General features: G+C 37.1%; 1 protein-coding gene across 11 annotated transcripts in view; it reads right to left on the reverse strand.

Moving 5' to 3' along the window:
* The window catches only part of adgrb2 (adhesion G protein-coupled receptor B2), a 1,003,794-nt gene that overhangs the window by 499,475 nt on the left and 481,562 nt on the right, over positions 1-22,757 (reverse strand). For 7 of the 11 annotated variants that reach the window (XM_051919045.1, XM_028818906.2, XM_051919049.1 and 4 more), the window contains 2 exons: positions 12,782-12,946; positions 8,034-8,198 (listed from right to left, as the gene is read on the reverse strand). The exons of 2 other annotated variants lie outside the window; for them this stretch is intronic. In XM_051919045.1, coding sequence (XP_051775005.1) covers positions 8,034-8,198; positions 12,782-12,946 — 330 coding nt within the window. The remainder of the gene's footprint in view (positions 1-8,033; positions 8,199-12,781; positions 12,947-22,757) is intronic. 2 more of the 11 variants (XM_051919050.1, XM_051919051.1) reach the window with 1 other exon arrangement.

Consider the following 22,757-nt stretch of genomic DNA (forward strand, 5'->3'; position numbering starts at 1 on the left):
TATTTTTTAAAAAGCTGTCATGGTTTCTACTTCAACTGCATGACCCAATAGTTTGTTCTAGTTTGTTTGTTCATGACTGTTTATGTAAAGAAGTGCTTTTCTGGCTTCAGTCTTAGACACACTTCCCCTTAATTTAATCATTATTCCTCGAGTACAAAATTCAATACTCATTTGAAATAATTCAGCTGAATCAGCTCTATCAATGCCTTTACGAAAACTGATACCTGAATTAGGTCTCCGTGCAGCCTCTTCTGGTCAGAACAGGACATGGCCTTTAATTCAAAGACACACTTATCTCAATTTCTAGTTTTGCTATATTTGTTTTTCAGCATGATGGCCAGAACACCAAAAGCAGCCTTACTAGTAGTGCATTATACAATCTGAACTTAACACCCTTTGTTTCAATATTCAAAGGTTTTCACAATATAAACTAATATTTTGTTTACCTTTTTAATTGCTTTTGCTCATTGCCCACATGATGTAAATATTCCATCAATGTAAACCCCTGAATTCTTTTTAGAGGTTGCTTTCTGTAAGACAGTCCCTACCATGTTGTATTTAAAATTAACAGTTACTTTGTTTACACGCAACACTTTGCACTTTTTTACATTAAACTGCATTTTCCAAAATGATCAGAAGGTTTTGAACATTGTCCATGTATTTTAATTGATTTTGCTGCTTCTTCGGTATATGCTGTCCCTCCAGTATTTAATTTTATTGTCACATTTGACAAGGTTATTAACTATACAAGTAATTATGTCATTAATACAAATAAGAAAAAGCAATGTAACAATCTAGTCACCAAGTGGGCAAACCAGCCTAACTTGGTGCCCGTCCCAAGCCTGGATAAACAGAGAGTGTCAGTGTCAGGACAGGCATCAGATTTTAAAACTTAGCCAAAACTCTAATGATAGAATCAATATATTCAGCTTCAGAAAACACTAGGGTGTACCCCATAGGCAACATACAGGGACATGGCCTGAACTCAGTGGGAAGTGAGTAACGGCAGGCTTGGCTAAAGATGTTAGTCCAGAAGAAGCAGAAGAACAAGATGGGGGAGGGTAAAAATGAGGGTAAGTTATAGGTAAGAATGGAGATACTAAATGTTGGAAGTGAGACAGTCACAGGTACAACAAAAGTGGAAATGGTATCTAAGAAATTACAGGAAAGTATGTTCAGGTGGTATAAACACATGATGAGGAGAGACAATGAATACATAGGCAAAACAGTGATGAGAATGGAAGTACAGTGGAAAAAAAAAGTGAGGGAGGCTAAAGCGAAGGTGGATGAATAAAGTAAAAGAAAGTCTGAAGGAAAAGGGGTTGACAGAGGAGAGGTGCAGGCGAAAATTGATCAAGCACATCAACCCCACATTGAAGTGGGAAAAGATGAGGATAGAAGAAGAAGAAGTTCTAGACCAAGAACAGGCCCCTGAGGGAACTGTACTTATTACCTCATCCCTTCAGGATCATTTTCCTCTTATGTATATTGTTTGCTTCTGGTCAATTAAGGTAAAATGCAGTTTTATAAGATACATTTGATGCTAATTTTTAGCAGCTTCAAAATTAATATTTGGTGTGGAATTGTTTTAAAGTCTTTTTGAAAACTTTGTAAATTGTTGATTCTACTCTTCCAGTCCCACTTTTAAAAACAGCTAGCAGATTAGTTTGGCAGGAACTTTCTCTCATAATCCAATGCTAACTTATTTAGTATGTCTTTTTCATACAAAATAGTCTTCTCATTTATTTCTGATTAATTATGGTTTCCATACCTTTGCATGTGACTAATGTAAAACATCTTGTTCCTTGATTACTAGGATCCATTAGTCTCTCATTTTCTAGTTTGGAGTCACATTTGCAACTTTCCACTGAATAAATACTTCTCCCATCTGAAGTGACTGATATAATATGCATAATAAGGTTTTTAAATAATGTTTTTCATTTAGCTCAACATTTCTAGTAAATTTCCAACTGGCCCAAGAGTGTGTTAGTCTTCTACATTTTGAGAATATGAAGTTTATCTGACTCTTAACTTCAAAAACCTATAGTTTGTTTTTACTTGTGTCTGACATTTATTTTTTTTCTTCAATAAATTGCTGGATAAAATAATTATTTTGATCATTTGCCATTTGCTTCTCATTTTCAATTATTTCTTCATTTCAACTTTTATATCTAAGGCTTGTAAAATTCTCTTTTACTGTGTTTTGGTGGATTAGTAATGGAAAAATTGTTATGGCTGTTTCTCTGGGTACTCCACTTTTTTCCTACATCCAGAAATCTACACTTTAGACTGATTGGTAACCCTAAATTGGCTGGTCTCAGTAAAGCCTAAAACATACTTTTCCTTTTTTGTTTTTTTATAAGTCAGTGTCACTTATTTTTTATGTAATATTTTTATTCATTGACTTTTATATTTTGGTAAGTGCTAATGTACCTCAGTCTTTTTCTATTCTTCTTCAAGTTAAACAAATTCCTTCTATGTTCCAAATATACATTTGAAATGGGAAACTCACCTCATTTAGGTATTAACCACACCCGTTTTCTTCTACCACTTTTATTAGCATTCTTTGTTTCCATTCCTTTAATAATTTTGTAATATAGGTTTAGATTCCTGCACATGCTAACGATTTCTACCTAGAATAGTTTTGGAGTTACAATGAAGACCTGAAGTCATAGTAATCCAGAGACATAACTAAGACTCTTGAAACCTACTACTGGCTAATATAAAACTATCAAATGGATTCACAAATATCAAACATACAATCTTTGCAGCTCTTTCCTGACACACCACTAATATTTATCATAGTTAAACACACTTTATAATGGCATCATTCTGCTGTTCAGGGTGTAAATCACATGCATCCATTTACTCACAAAGAATTTTATGAGTGAAAATTGAAACCATTAGGTTTATTAATTAGTGATGTGTCAGGAAACAGTGACAGTGACTGAGCCAACCAGGATTCACAGAACAATGTGAAAACACTAGCCAATAAGAATAAACAGCAAAGGCATACTTGACTGCAAATAAACCTTTAAAAGAAAGAGCATGTAATGAAGATCAGCTCCTAATAATTAGAGATGTGACATGTCTTATCCAACTCTAACAGGTGCAGACAGTCAAACAGATGGGTTGTGCAAATGTAACATGCTGGTGATTTTGATGAAGGTTACACCGAGGGCAACCTTCTATAAAAAATGGAGTCAGAATTGGGGGGGCAAATTGGAATACTCAGACACAGATGCTACAGATGTTAAATTGATAATAAGAAATAGCCATTAATGAAGGACTGACATTCAACAACTTCTAAGACACAGCTTCGTTTCCACCTCTTTTCTCTATTTATACAGGAACATCTGTCTGACTTGGACTGACTCAGCTTTGCAGGCTAATTATCTCATACACTGAGTGAATGCTATTAATCTACCAGATGTGACACTATCAATCTGGACACTGTCCCCAGTTGCTGGGGACTGGGAAAACTGCAAAGGGCAGCAAGGCATGCAATCCTACATAACTCATTTGTCTACAGAAAACTCTCCAAGCAAAAAAGAAACACCTGTCGAAAACTATTGCTGATTTCACTGCATCATAATATCGATAATACATTTCTCAATAAATAAACAATGGAAAATAATAAAATACTATGAAATGCAAGACATATATATTAGTATACACAGTACATATGAACTGACTTTATTCCTGAAGATTAGAGGAAAGGAATTAAAAACTCCTCCAAATAAATTTTCAGTGTAAAATTAAATTTTATCAGGTTTTTTATTTAAAAACATGTTTTATTAGAGTTTCACAGACATACTTTTCAAATATATTATACTAGTTAAGCATGCAGCAGTATTCATTTAATCTACATTTGCAATGTGTAGGGAATTTTTTAATTAATTTCTTAACAGCTTTGTGCCAGTGCTCACTATGAAAGATGCAATGCACCGTTCCTATAAAAATATTCACTTTCTGAGTTTTTTTCCTAATTTCTTTACAAATTGTAATTCCAATGTACTAAACTGAAAGTTAAAAAAAGCTATAACATTACATTTTAAAACCCATGTAGTCTAATCCAAACAGCTTGTCTTAGCAGTCCTGGGTGCAAAGTAGGAAATGGTGCTGGATGGGAGCCAGTCCATTGCAGTGCCCACTCACATAAGCATACCCACACAAGAGTCAATTTAAAATTTATCAAACATGATACATCAATTAATCAAACATGAACATCTTTAGGTTTGTAAAAGGAAAACCATTTAGGACTCCAGATCTCTGAGGCAACGGCATTAACCACTCGAGTATGTTACCATGCTGTGCCAGAAAGAAACAGATAGAAGATATAATTCCTTTATTGTTCCAATAGGCCAGATACCCTTCTCTCCCAGACACCTGGATGTGATGGACTTCTTATTCTACATTATCCTGTCTGACACAGGAGACTGCCCTCATTGTCACTGGCTTCTGCTTTTATTTGTGACAAGCATATGTAGAGTTATGCTTTTAAATGTGTAGGATATCAGGTTAGGTTTTCTTGTCAACTTTAAAATGGCCTGGTGAGAGTAAGTATTGGTGTATGTGATCGTACCCTATGATAAAGTGTTGTCCTGTCCTGGTGATTTCAACCTATCATGATATACTTTGGCCCTCCATAGCCTGGATATGAGTTGAGAAAATTAATTGATGTATGGTCATTTAGTTATCACTTCTACAGCCTCTTGGCCTATGCCTTAAAAATGGTATGTGCTGTTAGGAAGTGCTGTGCCTTCGGCAGACTTGATTGCTATGCCATTGTTGTTTTGTCCCTGTGGGTTAGTTGTTATTAATAAGAATGCAGAATTAATCACTGTACCTTGTAGGAGTTTTAGATCAATGCTGAGCAGAATGTGAATGATTGTTTGCCTTACCATACTGATCCCAGTTGAGGAAAAAGGCCATAATTCAAAGGATGTGGCAGGAGTCCAACTGCAATGCCTGTAGTCTGCTGCACTGGATATGTACGTGGGCTGAGCAGACATGACTGCAACTTCCATGGAGTGGTTGTTTCTGAATGTAAACTGCATTGAGGCCAGGGAACAAGGGCATTGTCTTCATTTCTTTATAATGAGCAACACTGGACTCTGAGGATATTTTTAGTGCCTTGGAAATTTTCCACTTCTCTTTATTTTTGCTTTCAATTACTGGATCCCATATGTGTACTAAATGTTGCACTGTGATCACAGATACATTTTTGTTAGGAGCCACACTTTCCTAAAGAAAAAGTATATAACCTAAACTAAAATGAAGCAGTAGCACATCTGGATTCCATTCAAAATGTCTGCTGAGTAGTATTAATTGTATTGGAGCCTGTTTATGTGTGTTGTAGCAAAAAGGTACACTCTTTAGAGATTCAGTCATTTTCTGTTTTTGTTCTTAAGAAAGATGAGTCCTTAAAAATTACTTTTAATTTTATCTTTATAAATTTATTTTACATTAGTCAATGCTGAACAATCCCAAATGATACATTAAGACTTCCTATTGGTATATGATGAAAAGTAAAGTCATCTAATGGTTTGAGTACCCTTTATTGGTAATTAAAATATCATTTTAAAGGTATTGATTAGGACAGAGTATAGAGACATCTGCTTCATAAAAAAGATTAAGTGTTCTTAAAATGTTCCTCAGATATAAACCTTAAACAAGGAACAGTGGCATTATTGCCACATGGATTGACCATCTGAAGGAAAGGTGCTATCAGAAGGGGCAGAGTCATTCTGAAAGTCGTGCAGATGGAGGGTATGTGTGTGAATGTGAGTGAGGGAGTCAGTGTCAGAGAGAAAGATATGATCAAGTGTGTAAAGAGCAGAACTTATGAGACTTACTCAAGACTTATTTGTTAAAATCACTTAGCTTTGGTATGTGACTGCCAGCTTTCTTGTAAAAGGATCCAGGCTTGGATCAGCTCACAAAGTTGGGGAAGTGAGTGCAAATGGCATTGCCTCTGACCCCAAGTGAGCAATGTGAGACGGAGTTGGCATGAATGTGCTCATGGGATGCAGCAGAGAAAGGATCATTGGAGCCGTGTGGAAGTACCTGTAGAAGATCAGCAGCGGCATTGGAGGGTGGCCAAGAAATAAGATGATATCCAGTAATCTTCTTGTGAGCAAGGACGAGAGAGATACAATGTTTCACAATATGTTAATCTGCCAGTCATGTTAAAATGTCAGCCCAATAATGTAAAAAATAATTACACAAAATGAAGATCTGTCAACATATTGTCATACAGTGCAACCACCAAAGGAACATATTAAAAGACATCAACACCAAGAACCAAAATCAGAAATGCAAAAGATTATTCATACATTTACTTTTTTTGTTCAATAGACAAAGTACTAACTCATACTGTACATACATAATTGACATGATTCATGACAATAATGACAGCTACTCTAAAATAATGAAATATATAAGTTCACACACCCTTAAAATTGTGAAAAAAAAACCCCAAGGTGGAACTGAAAGGTTCAGGCTACACATGTGCAAACCCAAGCAAACATAGGCCTAGAACACTGCAGGGTCCAGAAACATGCTAACGGTGCCAGGTGCAAAGACAATTTCACATTCTCTAAAAACAAATATTGCTCTAGATTAGAAATTCCATTGAACATATCAAGGAAATTTGCAAAAATTTAAATATGACAACCCAGTTATTTGCTATAACAATTTTAACAAAACATTTGATTATTGAGGTGAGTTTACTATTGGTGTAATCATTGAACCACTGCAAAGTCTTCTGTTAAGATCAGGAGGCAGTGCCCACTTGCCCTTAATACAGAGGCACCACTGATTAAGAATCAGACTATTTTAAATTAAACAATTAAAAAGTTAAGTAATGTTATAATTATGTAGATTATGATGAAGATCCTATAAAGAACATGTCTAGGAACCTCAAGAAAATGCATTCAAATAAATATTAAGTGATAATAATATTAAGCTTTTAATTGTTATCTTTACGCTAATTTGTACCTTCATTTTAGAATTAAATAAACACACAGCCTTTCCTGTTAGTGAAATAAGAACAAAGAAACCCATGCTGGCAGAAAGTTCACTATTGAATTGTGCTTGAAATGTGTAGAAATTGTTTTAAATGTGTGCATACTGCTTAGCTTCATTGTTAAATGCCCCATCTTCCATATGGACAGGCTAGGTACACCTTATAGTAAGAAATGTGTCATATGAAGGAATTGAGGTGGCAGTTATTTAAGTGTCACTGTTTTCATTATGTTGGTTGCATTCTTCTCTTAAATCCTGTTAACTGCGTACTTTTCCTTTTAACTTCTGAGAGTTTTAATTTTTGAATATGGAGGTTGGTCTTTGAAAAGAAGGGTGCCTTATTTTTTCAGTATAAAATAATGAGTCTGTTACATGCTTGAGTTTTTGCTTGGTGCTGCTTTAAGATTAGGTGAAAGGAGAGAATACTTGTGGGTGAGAGGGCTAAACGTTACATTATTGGAAACCGGATATGATACTTCATTTCTTGATTGTTATGGTTTCTCGTGTTTAGTTTTTGGTGTTCTAGTAAGCTGACATGACATTAAGTAGCAGCTCCTGGAGTATTAATGGCTTGAATTTTGCTTTGAAAAAATAATTAAATTAAATCAACATTCTCTCCATCAAAACTGATCCCCCTAAACAGTTAAGATGCACAAATTGAATAATCCAAAATCAGTTCAGTAGATTGCAGTGAAGTGGCATAAATAAGAACTGGAACCCTTATGAACTTGTTTTCTGCAGTCAGTTATGTAATCATTATCTTATAAAGCGCCTTTCATACTGAGCACAATCGCAAAATAATTTCTAAAATTACAACACAAAATTCATATTCACATAAGTAAGAACTTCATTGTACTCTGTAGGTGTAAATTTGAACTTCAAATTAAACCTTTCTGTGTTAAGATTGTATTAGGACATTTTTGCTTGCACAAAACTGTTTCATACACCTTCATGTGGCATTGCATTCAGACAGACAGAGAGAAACATTCAGGTGGCAGACGCACCTGGGCACTTTTTGTCATTACAGTTGCGTACTTCTTCTCCAGAGCCCTCGCAGGGGTACCCCTGAACTCCAGTGCCTTGGCACATGCGAAATCGTCGCTGCCACCCTTTATCGCAGGTCTTAGAGCACAGGCTCCAATGGTTCCAGGGACCCCATTTACCTTCAGCTTTTAAGAATGAGAAAGGGAAAAATAAAGAAGAGAGGGAGGAAAAAAAAAAGAAAGATGCTGAGGTAAAAGATGTGCTGAAAACAACAGCTCTACTTCCAGCTCCATGTGCAATCCTCCCAACAGACATGAACAGCAGCGCATCTTACTAATCTACGCTTTGAAAACTGACCTTTTGCTTTCTGATCATTACTAAACAAAATCTCATACTAACCCCTGGGGTGAGCCCAGCTCTCTCCCAGGCCCACCTACTGTTACATAAGCAAACATTCTGTGTGCATTTCCAGTGGATTTAAACAGAGAAAAAATAACAAGTTGGTACTCATTTATATGCATGGATATCTTGGAAAGCATTTCTTACTTTGATCTGATGGACACAAATCCTGAATTATTCATTTTGTTTTATGAAAAGGTTTCTTGGGTCACAACAACCATTGGTACAGCCTGTGGACTGCTACTTTCAGGTTATGAACCATATAAAATTTCATCTGTAATATTTAAATCATAAAAGTCTTAACAAGAGCAAGATAATTGGTTCTAATGGCAGATTTCAGGAATGTGTCTAGCAACACAACTAACATACTGGATACCAGAAAGCAGAGTTTCGAGGTTTCCAGGTTTTTGTTATTAACAGCACATCCTAGCAAATAATGCTGCAAGCTGCATGGTGATGTGCTATGTGTGAGTATATGGCTGATTTTCTCTAGTGTGCCAGATTATAAAGACAGTAGGGCTTTTCTGTGCTCTAGAACATGCTTCTGACTTTTTAGCATTTAAGATGAAAGATACAAAGATCTTACATAAAGCACAATGAAAAGAGCTTTGTATCTTTTCTGAGAGAGGTGTGGATACTTGGTGAAAGGTGTGCCTTTGCCTGCTTTTTCTTTTATTCTGGGTTAAAGTACAGAACAGCAAAAACATGCCACAAAGAAAAGAATTTCTTAGGGGCAAAACCTGGAATTGTATAAAAGTGCAATTTATTAGACACTAATTATATCATGCAAAAGGAGACATGTAAAATATAAAATACACAGTAACATTGTAAGAATTTTCCTTGGTTTGTTTTGTTAAATGCTCCCTAAAACAAATTGTGATTTTGCCAGTAATTAAAGATTTCAGAAAATTAAACTTTAATAATTAATAACTAATTTTACTAGGGGGCTTTGCCCCCTGCTCGCTCCACTCGCTGACTCCCCCGGCCTGCACTACGCGCCAGCCACTTCGCATCTCTGCTGCTCGTGTATGTGGATTTCACTTTCACCAAACAACAAATCTTTTAATTCTCGCAGATATGCCTCTTCATTGGGAAGAAACACTACTTTTCCCTGATGACAACACGAATTAGACGATCTACAAGTCTCCGACTTAGTTTAAATCCGAACAATACATTTGATCTCTTTTCGCTGTTCCATTATTTCACAGAGTAATAATTTCCGTTTGTTTGCTCTAATGCGATCTTTACTATCATTTTTTGAGACTTCCGAATTTTAGTACTTTCATTATCTCTAACCTGCTCTGCATGTGTATCGCGCCAACGTTTTTGAATTCTTTATGACGTTCTACTTTGTCATCTACTCTTTGTCTTTTATTTCCAGCCCAGTGGTTAAATCTCTTGGCACAAAGTCTCGTCTTGCGGGAGGTGAAAGCATCTCTCTGAAAAAGTCACATCTAATCCAAGGATTTTTATTATAATAGAGAGATTTATCAATATCAAAAAAATATATATAATTTATAAATAGTAAAAATGCAGAGTTTGTCTCCCTTCAATACATTTTTGAGTGCAAAGCATTAAAAGCTGTAGAAAATTACTCCATTTATCCTTTATTGAATCTGCTTTGGTCCAGCCGAGGGCCATGGCACTTTAAAGCAGCACTGGGTACAAGGCCGGAATCAGCCCTAGACATGGCAATAGATCATCACGGGGCACAATCTAAGATCAACACTCAAGCATGTTGGGAAATTTAGAATTGTCAATCATCACCTTTGATGATGTGAGAGGAAAACCAGAGAAAACATACAGGTACAAAGAGAACATGTATTAAATTCTCTGTGTGCAACTTCTCCCACATTTGCACAAAATGGCACAAACCAGCACCTTTTTACTACCTGTACTGATACTCAAACCAGGAAATATGAAGCACACTCTTACAATAATACTCAACATGTTTCTCACTTCCAAATAATATGACCGCATTAGAAATAGAATATTGACATACTGTATTGTTAATTTAAAAAAATATAAAAACAAAAAATCTGAATTACTTTTCAAATGCCAAATTAGTTTGTGAGGAAAAAATGAGTCAACACTCAATTTAGACGATTCATAGAAAAGAGAAGGGTGTGTTTATGAGGTAGATTAAGTGAATTCTGGCATTCAACTGACTTTGGTGAAAAAAGCTACATTTCTTTAAAGTGTTCCTGTATGTTCAAGAAACAAATAGAAAAATATTTTGGGTTATGAACACTGGTTCTAATAAATGTTACCATGAGCCCATCTGACAAAAAGGATAAGCAAACTTGCAAACATCGAAGAGTTCTCTCTCTACTTGTCTAAAAAAGGAAACTAAATAAATTTACATGACTAATCTTGTTAATGTTTAACAGCTTAAAATGAAATATTTTATATAGTGCTCTAAAAATAGAAAACATCGGTAAAAACACTAGGATAAAGTAAAAAGAGCTCCATGCATCAATGAACTGTGAAATTAGAATTAAAACAAAGACATTTTCACAATGGCAACTAAAACAATGGTTTATATATTTAATCTTTATCATTATTTATCTAATAGTTCAAATAAATAGATAAGGTTAAAGTGTTCAAAATGATTTTCTGTCACTATCTGAAGTCTGCCACTCACAAATGGTACCTGGTTTTGTCTGAGAGTAGATTAAACCTGCTCGCATTCTGTCAAATCTCTAAACATGTCATTATCCTCTGTGAATAATTACAGACATAAATAAATACAGAATACTTGAATGTTCAGTGTGCTTATTCAAACAACCAGGGCATGAAGGGATGTTGTGCGGGGCGTGTGAAACAGATGTTCAACAGACGTCCAGTATTTTCATTATGCTGCTACATTAATAAATTTTTTTTTTTTAAATTGCTAATGGTGGATCTCCATACAGATTTTAGCCAAATGATTTTAGGTATTGCTGTAAGACTATGCTATATCCCATGCTTTATGCATTTTTTGTGTTGCATTTATTAAGCACTGGTTCTGTTATGGTTTTTCAAAGTATCCCTTGGAAATGCACCCACATGCTTCAGTTTCTCTGTAAAATATAACAGTTACCTCTGTTCAGTGCTATTTCAATAGAACTGGAAAGCCGGCAACGTGTTATTGGAAAACAACAGTTTAATGATAAAAGGAGACCCCACTTAGGTGTCTTTTTTTGTTAATGACACTGATCTTGCACAGTCATACTGAGTTATAACATGAAACGTTTAAAATGCCAGGAAGTGGCTATGCCATGTGGAGGGGCAGAACTCTAGGTGTCTTCTGTGGACTTCACCTGTTACACTAGTACTTCATATTAAGTGAGTATGAAAGTACAGTTGTTATAAGCAACAGAAAGGGAAAGTCTGATCCATGAATGCAATTCAAACCAAGAAAAGGCAAAGGGCTAACTTAGTTTGTGGTTTATAACATTACAAGAAAATCTGAAATCATGAAAGCTTCTTCTGTTCCTGTTTTCCCTTTTAGGGTTTTAAAATAGTGCCAAACTCCCTTTTGACAGTGAAACAATACAGGAGCCAAAATAAATTAAAAATATGCATTGAAGAACATCACTACACTACTCCAAATGCCATGGAAATAATCCCAGTTTACTAGCAGAGACAATACCACCTGGCAGGCAAATTCTATGGTTTGACCAATGAATGTGTAGAGCAATGTGAAGTGAAAGCTCGTTTGTGGACAGCACACACAAGTACAGTGAATGCCTTTTATGGTTTCACTGCTAATGATCTGCAGGAGTGTCATTAATGCTTCACTCTGCATTCCTTATGAATGCAAATGAGACATTTTTTACCCTCGAGTAATAGTTTAGGTCCTTATACTAAATATGAAACAGCACCTTTTCAGAGGAGTTAAATCAGGCACGTCATGAAGAAAGAATACAATTACTGTTATAGCTAAAAAGGAAACAGAAGCTTCAGAGTGCTTATCCTAAGGAACAGTGTAGTTTGAGCACTTATTCCTGATAAGAAAATAAATAAAAAAGCAAATAATCTAGTCATAATAGACTAGACATAAAGCTTGTGTCTATCGAACTGACACAAATCATCTTAAATTAAAGGACTAAATTATTAGACTTTGATGACCATTAACATACAGCGTGTCCAATGCTTAATGTTCACCTTCAAATGCAAAAGCACAAAGCCCTCAGCAGGATAGAGTCATTAAACAAACAGGCAAACATCTATTTTTAAATGTATGCATCAAGAATATTATCTGCCACTTGAGAGGTTTCATTTGGATTGGAATAAACCATATTATGTGCTTTCTAGGACAAAGTGGGCCCACAAAGAGACACAGAGATTCCCTTCTGCTCCACCTTACAGCATGGGGCTTACATACCTGGGCAGGCTGCACTAGCACATTCCCGGGTCTCCGCATGGGGACCTTTGCATTCCGTCCAGCCATGAACAGAGACATTGCACCTCCGTGTGCGCTGCTGCGTGCCATTCGAACAGGTCGCTGAACACCTAGTCCAGGGACCCCACTCCAACCACTGCCCCTCCACTGTCAACACATAAAACACACACACAAGGGAACCTGCCATTAGTCAAGGGCACAGCATGGCCAATCCACAAACAATGCTCTCTTGTGAAATTTGAACCTTCATGCTTACATTCAGTGACAGATGTCTTGTTCTTTTGATGGGTTTGTAGTGCCAAAAGAAGAGTGAATGACTAGACAATCAATAATAATAGCAATTACTGGTGAACCTTTTATCTTCCAAGCACTTTCAGAGAACAGGCTTGAACTATACATCAAAACTGCTTGAGTGCCACTTAAGACAAGAGCACAGCGTGGCTAAGTGACCTGCTTGTGGTCATCAGCAGGCGAGAGCTCATTCAAAACATATCTAACTAGCTTTTGCATTATTATGATTGGTTTACTTTGTAAAGGAGCTCATTTGAAATATTATCAAAAGAATTAGAATTATTGCCTTACAAAACCGAATTAAGATGTGAGTCATATAGTGCCTTAATTTTGACTTCAGTATGCCTTTGAAAGTATTTAATATAAGAAAGTATTAATATTAAAATATCATACTCACATGTAACATTGAATAAAACAGAACTACATTCTTTCACAATGACTGATGTCAATAATAAATGAAGACAGAACCATTTAACTTGTTATCACATTTTTGACAATTTTCGCCTATTGCTGCACCCTTCTGGCTCTGCTACCTGGCAACTGTAATCATACAGCAGTCATATCCTGGAGGGAGGCAGGGGAAAATCGGAGCCCTGGCCGAGTTAGAACTCTGCTTCTTCAATATCTGTGAAATGAGGGACTGTGGTAAGAAGCCCTTGCCCCGTGTGACAATTCTGGAGAGTAGCACAACTAAGCATTTAAGATGATTTTTCCTGAAATACAGTTCATATCAGTGTGGAAGAGCAGCTTTCCTTTGTCATTTAGTAATGGCCAATTTCTGTTTATTTGTTTGAGATCTCATTTTTTTAAGTCATTCATGAGTGATATGAATGACTGTAGTAAAACCTTCAAAGTAACAAAGGACCATGGCTGGATAACAGTGGGTGGGTAGCACTGAACACTGAGTTAACTGCAAATCTCAAGAGTTTAGAGAAGGATGCAGCATATCGACAAAAAAGACTTCACTGTTATATGCACCCGCAGGGTCTCTACAGCTGGCAGATAAGGAACAAATTCACAAATCTTCTCTGTTAAAGCTCTGTGAACTGCAAAGGTTTTGACTGTAATACTATGAGCAATCATTCTGAAACTCTGAAGCAACACTGCTTTGCAGCGTTCAATAAATTAGCATAGATATCACTTCTCATTATTCGGTACCATGGGGAGATTTCATTAGATGCTTCACAACCATTGACATACGAGGCTGAATAAGCTGCAGCTCAAAACCTCAAGAACAGAATTAATAAAAAATTAAAAAGGGAACCAGTTGTTGAAAACTTCTCTCTCCTTTAGAGTTTTCACCTTGGTAAAAGGCTTGCAGATGCGGGCTGCTACAGGTCTAAAAATAACTTGGGGTTTATTTACACTGGGGAGTATTCAGTGTATAGGGGTGACCCTTATGATTGATTTCCGCCTTCATTGTGAATTTCCATGTTGCAATATTTTGCTTACAATGAATGTGAATTTAATGAATCTGAATGGGAGTCTGAGAAAGAGCAGAGGTGGGTGTTCGTCATTGAACTGTTTTGGGCCAAGTGTTTTTTTTTCTTTTATTATACAGTATTCTGTCTGTGGAAGTCCTTGGATGACTATCTGGATTTGATGCTTTCTCCACTCAGCAAGAATAGCAAAGATGGCGAACTTTTCAGTCTGTTCCCAACCAGCCATTTAATGGAAGTCTGAGGGTCAATTTCTTTATAGCACTTTGTAAGTCATCCTGGCTGGATGAGAGAATGACTTCTTTCCCAGCCAAAAGGATATAAGGGATGTGCCAGAGATGTCGGAGGCCTAGAGAAGTTCCGTCCCCCTTGTGGCAGGTGGCAGTTGTCCTCTCGAGGCATCCCAGTTTGGACACCCTCAAGGATGCATGGGAGTTGGAGTCTGGGTGTGCAGCCCTGTTGGGGTCCCTGGGTGCTGTTAGAGGGTGCCATCGGGGGAGGACCTCCCTGCTTCCAATAGGACTTACCCTGGTACAGGAAGCATTCATGGTCCTGTTTAAAAGGGGTGCACCACCTCACCTCAAAGAACCAGAGTTGGGAGGCAGTGGGTGAGACTCACCAGAAAGAATCAATTGATTGTGTGTATGAGGCGGTGTTCACTTTGGAAAAGCATTGGTGATCAATAAAGTGCCCTTATTTGAACCCAGGACTGTGTTGAACATTACCGAGTTTGGAGTTTGGGGGAGCTCCATACCAGTTACAGCGTAATGAGGTAAAGGGGTTAGAAAAGGTTGTGCACCCTTTGTTATTTATTAAATCATTTAAGGTGACACATTTCATAAGGGGGACCATCCATCCATTTTCACTCTCACTAAGCCGTGTTTAGGGTCACAGAGCCCAGAGTCTATCAAAGTCAGTGATGAGCCATGGACAGGGCACCAGTCCTGCATAAGACAAACTCATCCTGACACCTACACTCAGTCATGCATTGCCAATTCAGAGCTTCAGTAACCTAACCTGCTTGTTTTGGGGATGTAGAAGAAAAATCAGAGGACCCAGAAAACAACTTATGCATGCAAACTCTACACAAATGGTAACTAGGCTGGAATTCAAACTCGGGTTTCTAGGACTGTGAGGCAGCACTGTTATTCATTAGATTTACTAACTTTAACTGCCAGAAACAGAAATCTAGGACTGAGAGTGTAAAAGAGAATTGTAGTGAGAGGAGTGTGAGACGACAGCAGCAGCATTGTTAAAAATGTAGAACTACTCATATATCTTTTGGAGGTGTATGGTGCTCCTCAAAGCACTAAGAAAGCTTAAGAAACTAACTGCTTGTGATTTAGGGGTGTTAGCCTATTAAGGTTCCAATGGCCATAAAAGCAAAGAAAACTAAACAGTCATGAGACATAAAATTGACCTACTTATGGATTACTATTTTTATACAACTCTAAGAGTGCCACTGAAACAGAATAAGTGCGTTTTTTTGGAAATTCATACAAAATCCCACTGAAAGACTTGTGGACAGACATGCAGCTGGGTAAAATGTTACTTTTTGCACAAGGAGATTTTCTGGAGTGATGGAGCTGCAAAAACAAGCTGTGCCTTGCAGAGACAGCTGACAGACATGGCATCATGTTAAAATTTATTTGTGCAAAAGCAGCATTTAATCCTCTTTAAAGATCGTATTAGCCACCCAGGTCTCACTGACAATAGGATCATATGCCAAAAAGAAATAGAAGAGATTAGTGTCACTCTCCTTTTTTATTTATGTGACCTTAGCCATTTTGCACCTTTGCCTTGGAGTGGGATTCCAGAATAATTTGAAAACTTGTGTGATCCGACATATTTACAAAGCAAATAATGAAAACTTGATTCTAATATTTATTAAATTATGGCTATTAACCCTGCTTCCACTTTAACAAGGGGGAGTAACTTATCACTCTCAAAAACGACGCTTAACAGAATTGAACCCTGTAGCTTTATTGCAGAGTGGGAGCTTATAAACAGAAAGATATGGACTGTTTCTTTGATCAAGGGATATATTTTTATATTTTCTATAATAATATTAAAAAAGCAGAGTATAAGGTATTCAGGGATATGTTACTCCTTTAGATCATCATCACAGCTATAGCTATAAATCTCTCTGACATTTAAATGGCTACTTACCTCAGGAGTAAAACAGACTGCTTTGCAACTGCAAAAGTCTCAAGTAAGATCAGAAACATTTACAACAGACAATATTGTTTATATAATATACCATTAACTTCGTTATTAACCTTTTAACTGCTTACTGTGAAAAGATTCCTTAGCTGAAACTGAAAATCAAATAAAATTTGCCTTTATATTTACAATAAAAAGGAAAAAAAAAACTGATTACTAACACATTTTCATATAACAGTTAAATATATAAAACAAAACAAAAAAAACATGAAACATCTTGACAGAAACAGACAGAATACGTAATTGCAGTTGATTAAAATTGTCATTATTTATGTTCACAAGATAACATAACAGAAAATACATAAAACACAGATGTTGCAGATCTTCTGTCAGTGATGTATTATGTGCTTTCTTTCTATTGATCCACACATGTAACAGAAATATTCAAGCATCTGCTCCTATCATGCAATACCAAGGACTGGTATTTCTCATTTACTGTATATGCACTGGTTAATCCCGACGATGAGAAGCTTCTTAGATTATCCTGCTCAAGTTTCCATTAGGAAGTCCACTAGCATCCAGATTCACATCTGTAAGGCAAATGAAGCCATTCTGACCCCTGCCCCAAGCTTGTGGAAAGTGCTATGCCAGGGTGGCACTGCTTCGAAAAAGCAAGAACAAATCTGCGCAGCATCAGAGTTCAAATTACAAAGAGATGCTTAGGATAATAAAGTTAATTATATACAGTGTACATGTCATGTACTATAAAAAGCTGCTTGTTCCTGTGGCACTGAGGATAGCACAAAAAATTAATTTAAGCAAATTTAAACTCTTTGTTGGTATTCAAAGAAGAATAAATGATCATGGCACTTCTTATTTGTTTTTTTTTTAACTGAAAAATGAAGAACATTTAACAGCTCATCTGTACAGGGTGCAAAGAGCAGTCAGTGGAGAGATTTTTCAAAATTAATCATAATCAGCCTTTACCAGTGAGTCTTGGGACTGTCAGTGATCAACCGTGAATGAAAACCAAAAATGAAAATTAAATGACAGAGTTTACCAGCAAGGTCAGGTTGAATCATTAACATTAACTGGAGAATGCAACAAAGAAAACCAATTTATCGTGTATGACAGGGCTCTTTGGGAAGAACAGTACAGGCAGGCAGGAACGCAGGCACCAACAATAGCAATGGAAGCTACAGATATATACTGCGTAACTTAACTAACAGCTTGGGGAATTTGTTAAAAGTACCTGAGGACTGCTAGGAATGATCCAATAATTGGAAAGAGGTGCCTGCAGACCTTTAAAAACCTGTCTGAGCACAGATGTGGTCACAGTGTCAGCAAACCTGAAAATTCAGCTTCTACATATTTCTCTTTGTTTTCTGTTGACCTGCTTCTGTTCCTTTCAAAATAGGATTCTGTTTTATGCAAAAGCACTCAAAAAGAGCCGAGAGTGAATGTAAACAAATAAATAAAAACAGACTCAATGTCACTTGCCCTCTGTCAATCTTTATTTGATATAGCACCTTTCATTGTGAGCACTATCAACAAAAGAGCAGCCAGAAGTATTTGCATGTGTGCATCCTTGACACATAGGTATAATTAACTGTCTCCTTTGCGGTAAACACTTTTTGCTGTCATTCAGAACTCTCCCACACAAAATACCCACAGGCACTCTGCTTTTTCAGCTCTAGTGGGGTTACTCACACAGACCAAGAGAAGAGCCACTTGTGCTATGATGTGCCCTTCTGCTGAAAATGCAGCAGGATTTCACATTAGCAAAGCATGTTCCTATTAAGTGCTGATGGGCATTTAGTCACGTTTCTCATTATCAGGATCGAAGGCTTAAAGGGGGGGAAAAATGTAAAGTTTCAGTAGTCACACAAGAACAGGTTATACAGCATAAGAGAGAGCTAAAAATGGCAGTTGCAGTAGAATGGCTTTGAAAAGGGTGTCTCTCAAAGCTATGTCATGGCCCACACTGAACTAGCCATCATTCCAAGCTTCCACATTCTTTCCAGTTACCCATTTATTGTTTTTACTGACCATAGTTAACTAGGCCCACTTCTATACTATCTGCCCTGAATCTAAGCGCAATAAGGAGTTGAAATGTCCTCCTCCACTAAGGGATATACTGTAAGTGTAGCGTAGACACAGGTGATCAGACTGTCACTACCAGCTGGCAGACTGAGATTAAAAATTAAAAATCAATAAATGTTTCACTGATTTACCTAGTCTGAATCAGCAACTTGGTGACAAAAATACCAGGAGAGCTATGCTGGTTTCACAACAGCTTGATTCACCCACTGACAGTGTTTATAAGCATCTGCCTGCATAACTGTCTCCCAAATAAATGATAGGACACCACAGAGCTGAAAAGGAAACCGGAAAAGCAACAGCCTTAAACAGATAAAGAAAAAGTGGACCACTTTGAAAACTTTTTAAGCAAAATCAAAAAAAAAGCTGAAGATCTAGCCATGCTTTCAGTCTGAAATCTAAATTTGTCAGTCATTTTGACTTAATAATGTTCATTTCTGGGACTTTGTGCTTTTATTGCATTGCTGCAGAGTCACTGTTGGACACCCTGCCAGCTGTAGATGCCACTTTTGTACATTTTCTTCATCTCGGAATACAACTAGGTCAGTTCGAGACAGCATAGGATGTAGGAAGGGGACAGTGAATCAATGACGAATATTTCCAGTCTTGATGGGATGGCATTCATCTGTAGATTCAGCAGAACCACTGAAATGAACAGACCAGTCAATGGATATTTATGGTTCATTTAAAAAAGTCAGATTACTTAACATGCTGACTTGCCTGCTGTTTTGCTTCCTGCAAGAATAAAAATTTTCCATTCAAAGCAACATTTTTGAACTCAAAGACAGCACATCTTTTGAAAGACAAATAATCCAAGAGTGGTCCACGTCTAATTTCCTATATTCTTTTCATCAAGGTGAAAACCCTTGAGTATACACCACACTTAAGAGTTTAAGGAGAAGAAATGAAGTACAGAATGAAATAACTTTTCCAAAACCTTCTAGTCACTATTCAATATGTCTCCTGGGAAGTGAACAGCAAGCAATAATTTGTTACTGCTTGTAAATACAATACTGCACCATTTGATGCCATTGCCTAATCTATATATAATATATAAAAGTCAATGTATGTGTGTGTGTACTGTATGTATGTATGTTCCAGCATCACTTCCGAACAGCTGGAGCAATTTTCATGAAACTTGGTACAAATGTTTCTCATTCGTCAACTAAAAATACTGTAGGGTGAAATCATCCTTAACCCTCCCCTTTCAAGGTAGGGTGGAGGGTGATCTTGTTATCATCCAGTTGACACTCGGAACGACCACCAGAGGGCGAACTGGAGGTGACTGCCAGCATTCTTTATGTTTGAGCACCACTGCACCCCTGCTGCTTTTGAAATTAAATAGAATTGGCCAGTTCCAAGCATCAACTGGATGATAACATACATACAAGACTGCACGACAAGCACATTACTGAGTCTTCATTGTTTGTTAATTTTTTATTTTTAAAGTTGTGTTTTTTTTATTACATTTTTCTCAAACAATTAAAAAAAAAAACACTTTATTTTCCTCCTGGGCAACGCCGAGTATTTCAGCTAGTACTGTATATTAAACAGAAACACCTCAAGAAGTGAAATGTTTAAAGATGTAGACGTGTCAGTGCCATATTCCTGCAGATATTCTCATAAATTATACAATACCATTTAGGCTCTTTGGCACTTATTTCATATGGTGATTGCAGAAAGTGCAATGGTGAACCATGCACTTTAATTGAGTAAGGCATTCAGGTCAAAGAAAGAAGTGGAGTTTCAGCATGAATAAAAGATACAGCACACTATCCATCTACCCATCCAACTAATTCAAGTATTCCAACTTGGGGTCATTAGACAGTGCTAAGAAGGACCAAAGTACTCCAGCTCAAAAGACTAGTTGTCCATGGAACATGAGTGGGTGATTTCAAAAATGATATGCAGAAGCACACTTACATCCCATTAGCTTGACAGAAAGACAAAATTGCAACATTTTCATTAAACACACAGATTGACAAACTGTACATACAGAAGTTATGCAAGGAAAAATGGAGAGCAAAAATAAAGAAAACAATCTACTTCCATCCATCCATTTTCCAACCCGCTGAATCCGAACACAGGGTCACGGGGGTCTGCTGGAGCCAATCCCAGCCAACACAGGGCACAAGGCAGGAAACAATCCTGGGCAGGGCGCCAACCCACCGCAGGACACACACAAACACACCCACACACCAAGCACACACTACGGCCAATTTAGAATCGCCAATCCACCTAACCTGCATGTCTTTGGACTGTGGGAGGAAACCGGAGCGCCCGGAGGAAACCCACGCAGACACGGGGAGAACATGCAAACTCCACGCAGGGAGGACCCGGGAAGCGAACCCAGGTCCCCAGATCTCCCAACTGCGAGGCAGCAGCGCTACCCACTGCGCCACCGTGCCGCCCAAACAATCTACTTTTGTCAGAATATTTTAATCAACTGCCACTTTAAGCTGATGCTACTGTTCACAGAAATATCTGACAAAAGTCTTCCTCAAAGCACTTGGAGAATGCCACTCAGATCACTTATGAGGTGTTGTGGATTTAGACCATGCCATGGTTTGCCGTTAAGGATGGAAGGCTCAAGCACTAATCTGTTTTTCTTTATTCACATTAAAGTACTTGTTACCTTAAACATTAACATGATTACTGTTATGTAAAAAGAGCCCTCACCTTGAATCGGTCAAGCATGTAAATAAAATGGATGGATGCATTTATGTTTGGGTTGCGAAACATGGATGAATGGAATCAATGGATGAACTGAATTTTATCAGATGTATTAACATATCCAACAACATGTTATTTTTTTATTGAAAAATTATACTGGATGCTGACATTATATTAAATGGTTTTTAGTGTATTTATTAATGTTATTATTTTGTCAAAAATGTTTTTCTCCGGTACTACAGGTAATTAATAACTTGGTAAGTACATGGTATAGTTGATTTCAAATAACATGACCAAGAGTTGGTTTTAAAACTAACATACTCTATTAGACTTATTTATAAGTAATGTAGGTTCTTTTATATAAAAGCTGTGTGCAGTAAACATATTGACGTTTGTCCAGACTATCTCCCATATGTCCAGGATTGATGATTATAAGGCAAAAATTTGTACAGATGCCAAAAAGGTTCTGTGTGACCCTGATCTGCAAAATGGTAGCAAACTAAAATCTCACTTCATGACTTTTCAGTCTGTTCTTCCCAGTGGAGGTTACAATGGTTAACAAACTCAGTTGGTCCAATGGTACTTCCTGTTCTTCACAATGGTTTCCTGCTCATCCAGTGAATTTCCAAGCGTTCTAATGTCAACTTCAAGATATATTCCCTCCAGGGTGTTTTTAATTTCCCTCATAATGAACCACAGCTGGTCTCATCTTCATCTGAAAAAACTAAAAGCTTTGTTTTGAAATCCTCACAGATTTTTGGGCCTCTCAATCACCAACAATATGCAAGAACTTTATTGTATGCCCACAATGTCATTACTTTATTCACTATTTCAAGGCTTGTTTTCCTAGATGTGAACAGAAATGTAGATTGACTAGTAAATTGTAAAGAATAATACATTTACTTTGCTCCCACTTCACCACTTCTGTTTGGCTCAACACCACATTGTATCCTTCTTTGTTAATGTGGTACTTAAATGCCTCCACTTAGGGCAGATCTCCCAACACCAACTTGCAAAAAAGCCTATCTAAGGGAAAGGACCTTGATCTTAGATTTGGGGGTGTTAATTTACATCTCAGTTGTGAAATACTGAACTGTGAACATCTTTAGTGTGCACTGCCAATCACAGCTAGATGAAGAAACATTGTCTACAAATAGCAGAGGTTCATGCTGAAATGAACCAGGACATGAAATACTTGCTTGAAGACGGTGTGTCTTTAATCTTTGTTGGATTGCGTCCTTGGTACGGTGCAGAAGTTTGCAGGCCCTGAGTAATCTTTCAAGACATGTTGT

This window comes from Erpetoichthys calabaricus, chromosome 14 (genome assembly GCF_900747795.2).
Source record: "Erpetoichthys calabaricus chromosome 14, fErpCal1.3, whole genome shotgun sequence".
NCBI classification, from domain to species: Eukaryota; Metazoa; Chordata; class Cladistia; order Polypteriformes; family Polypteridae; genus Erpetoichthys; species Erpetoichthys calabaricus.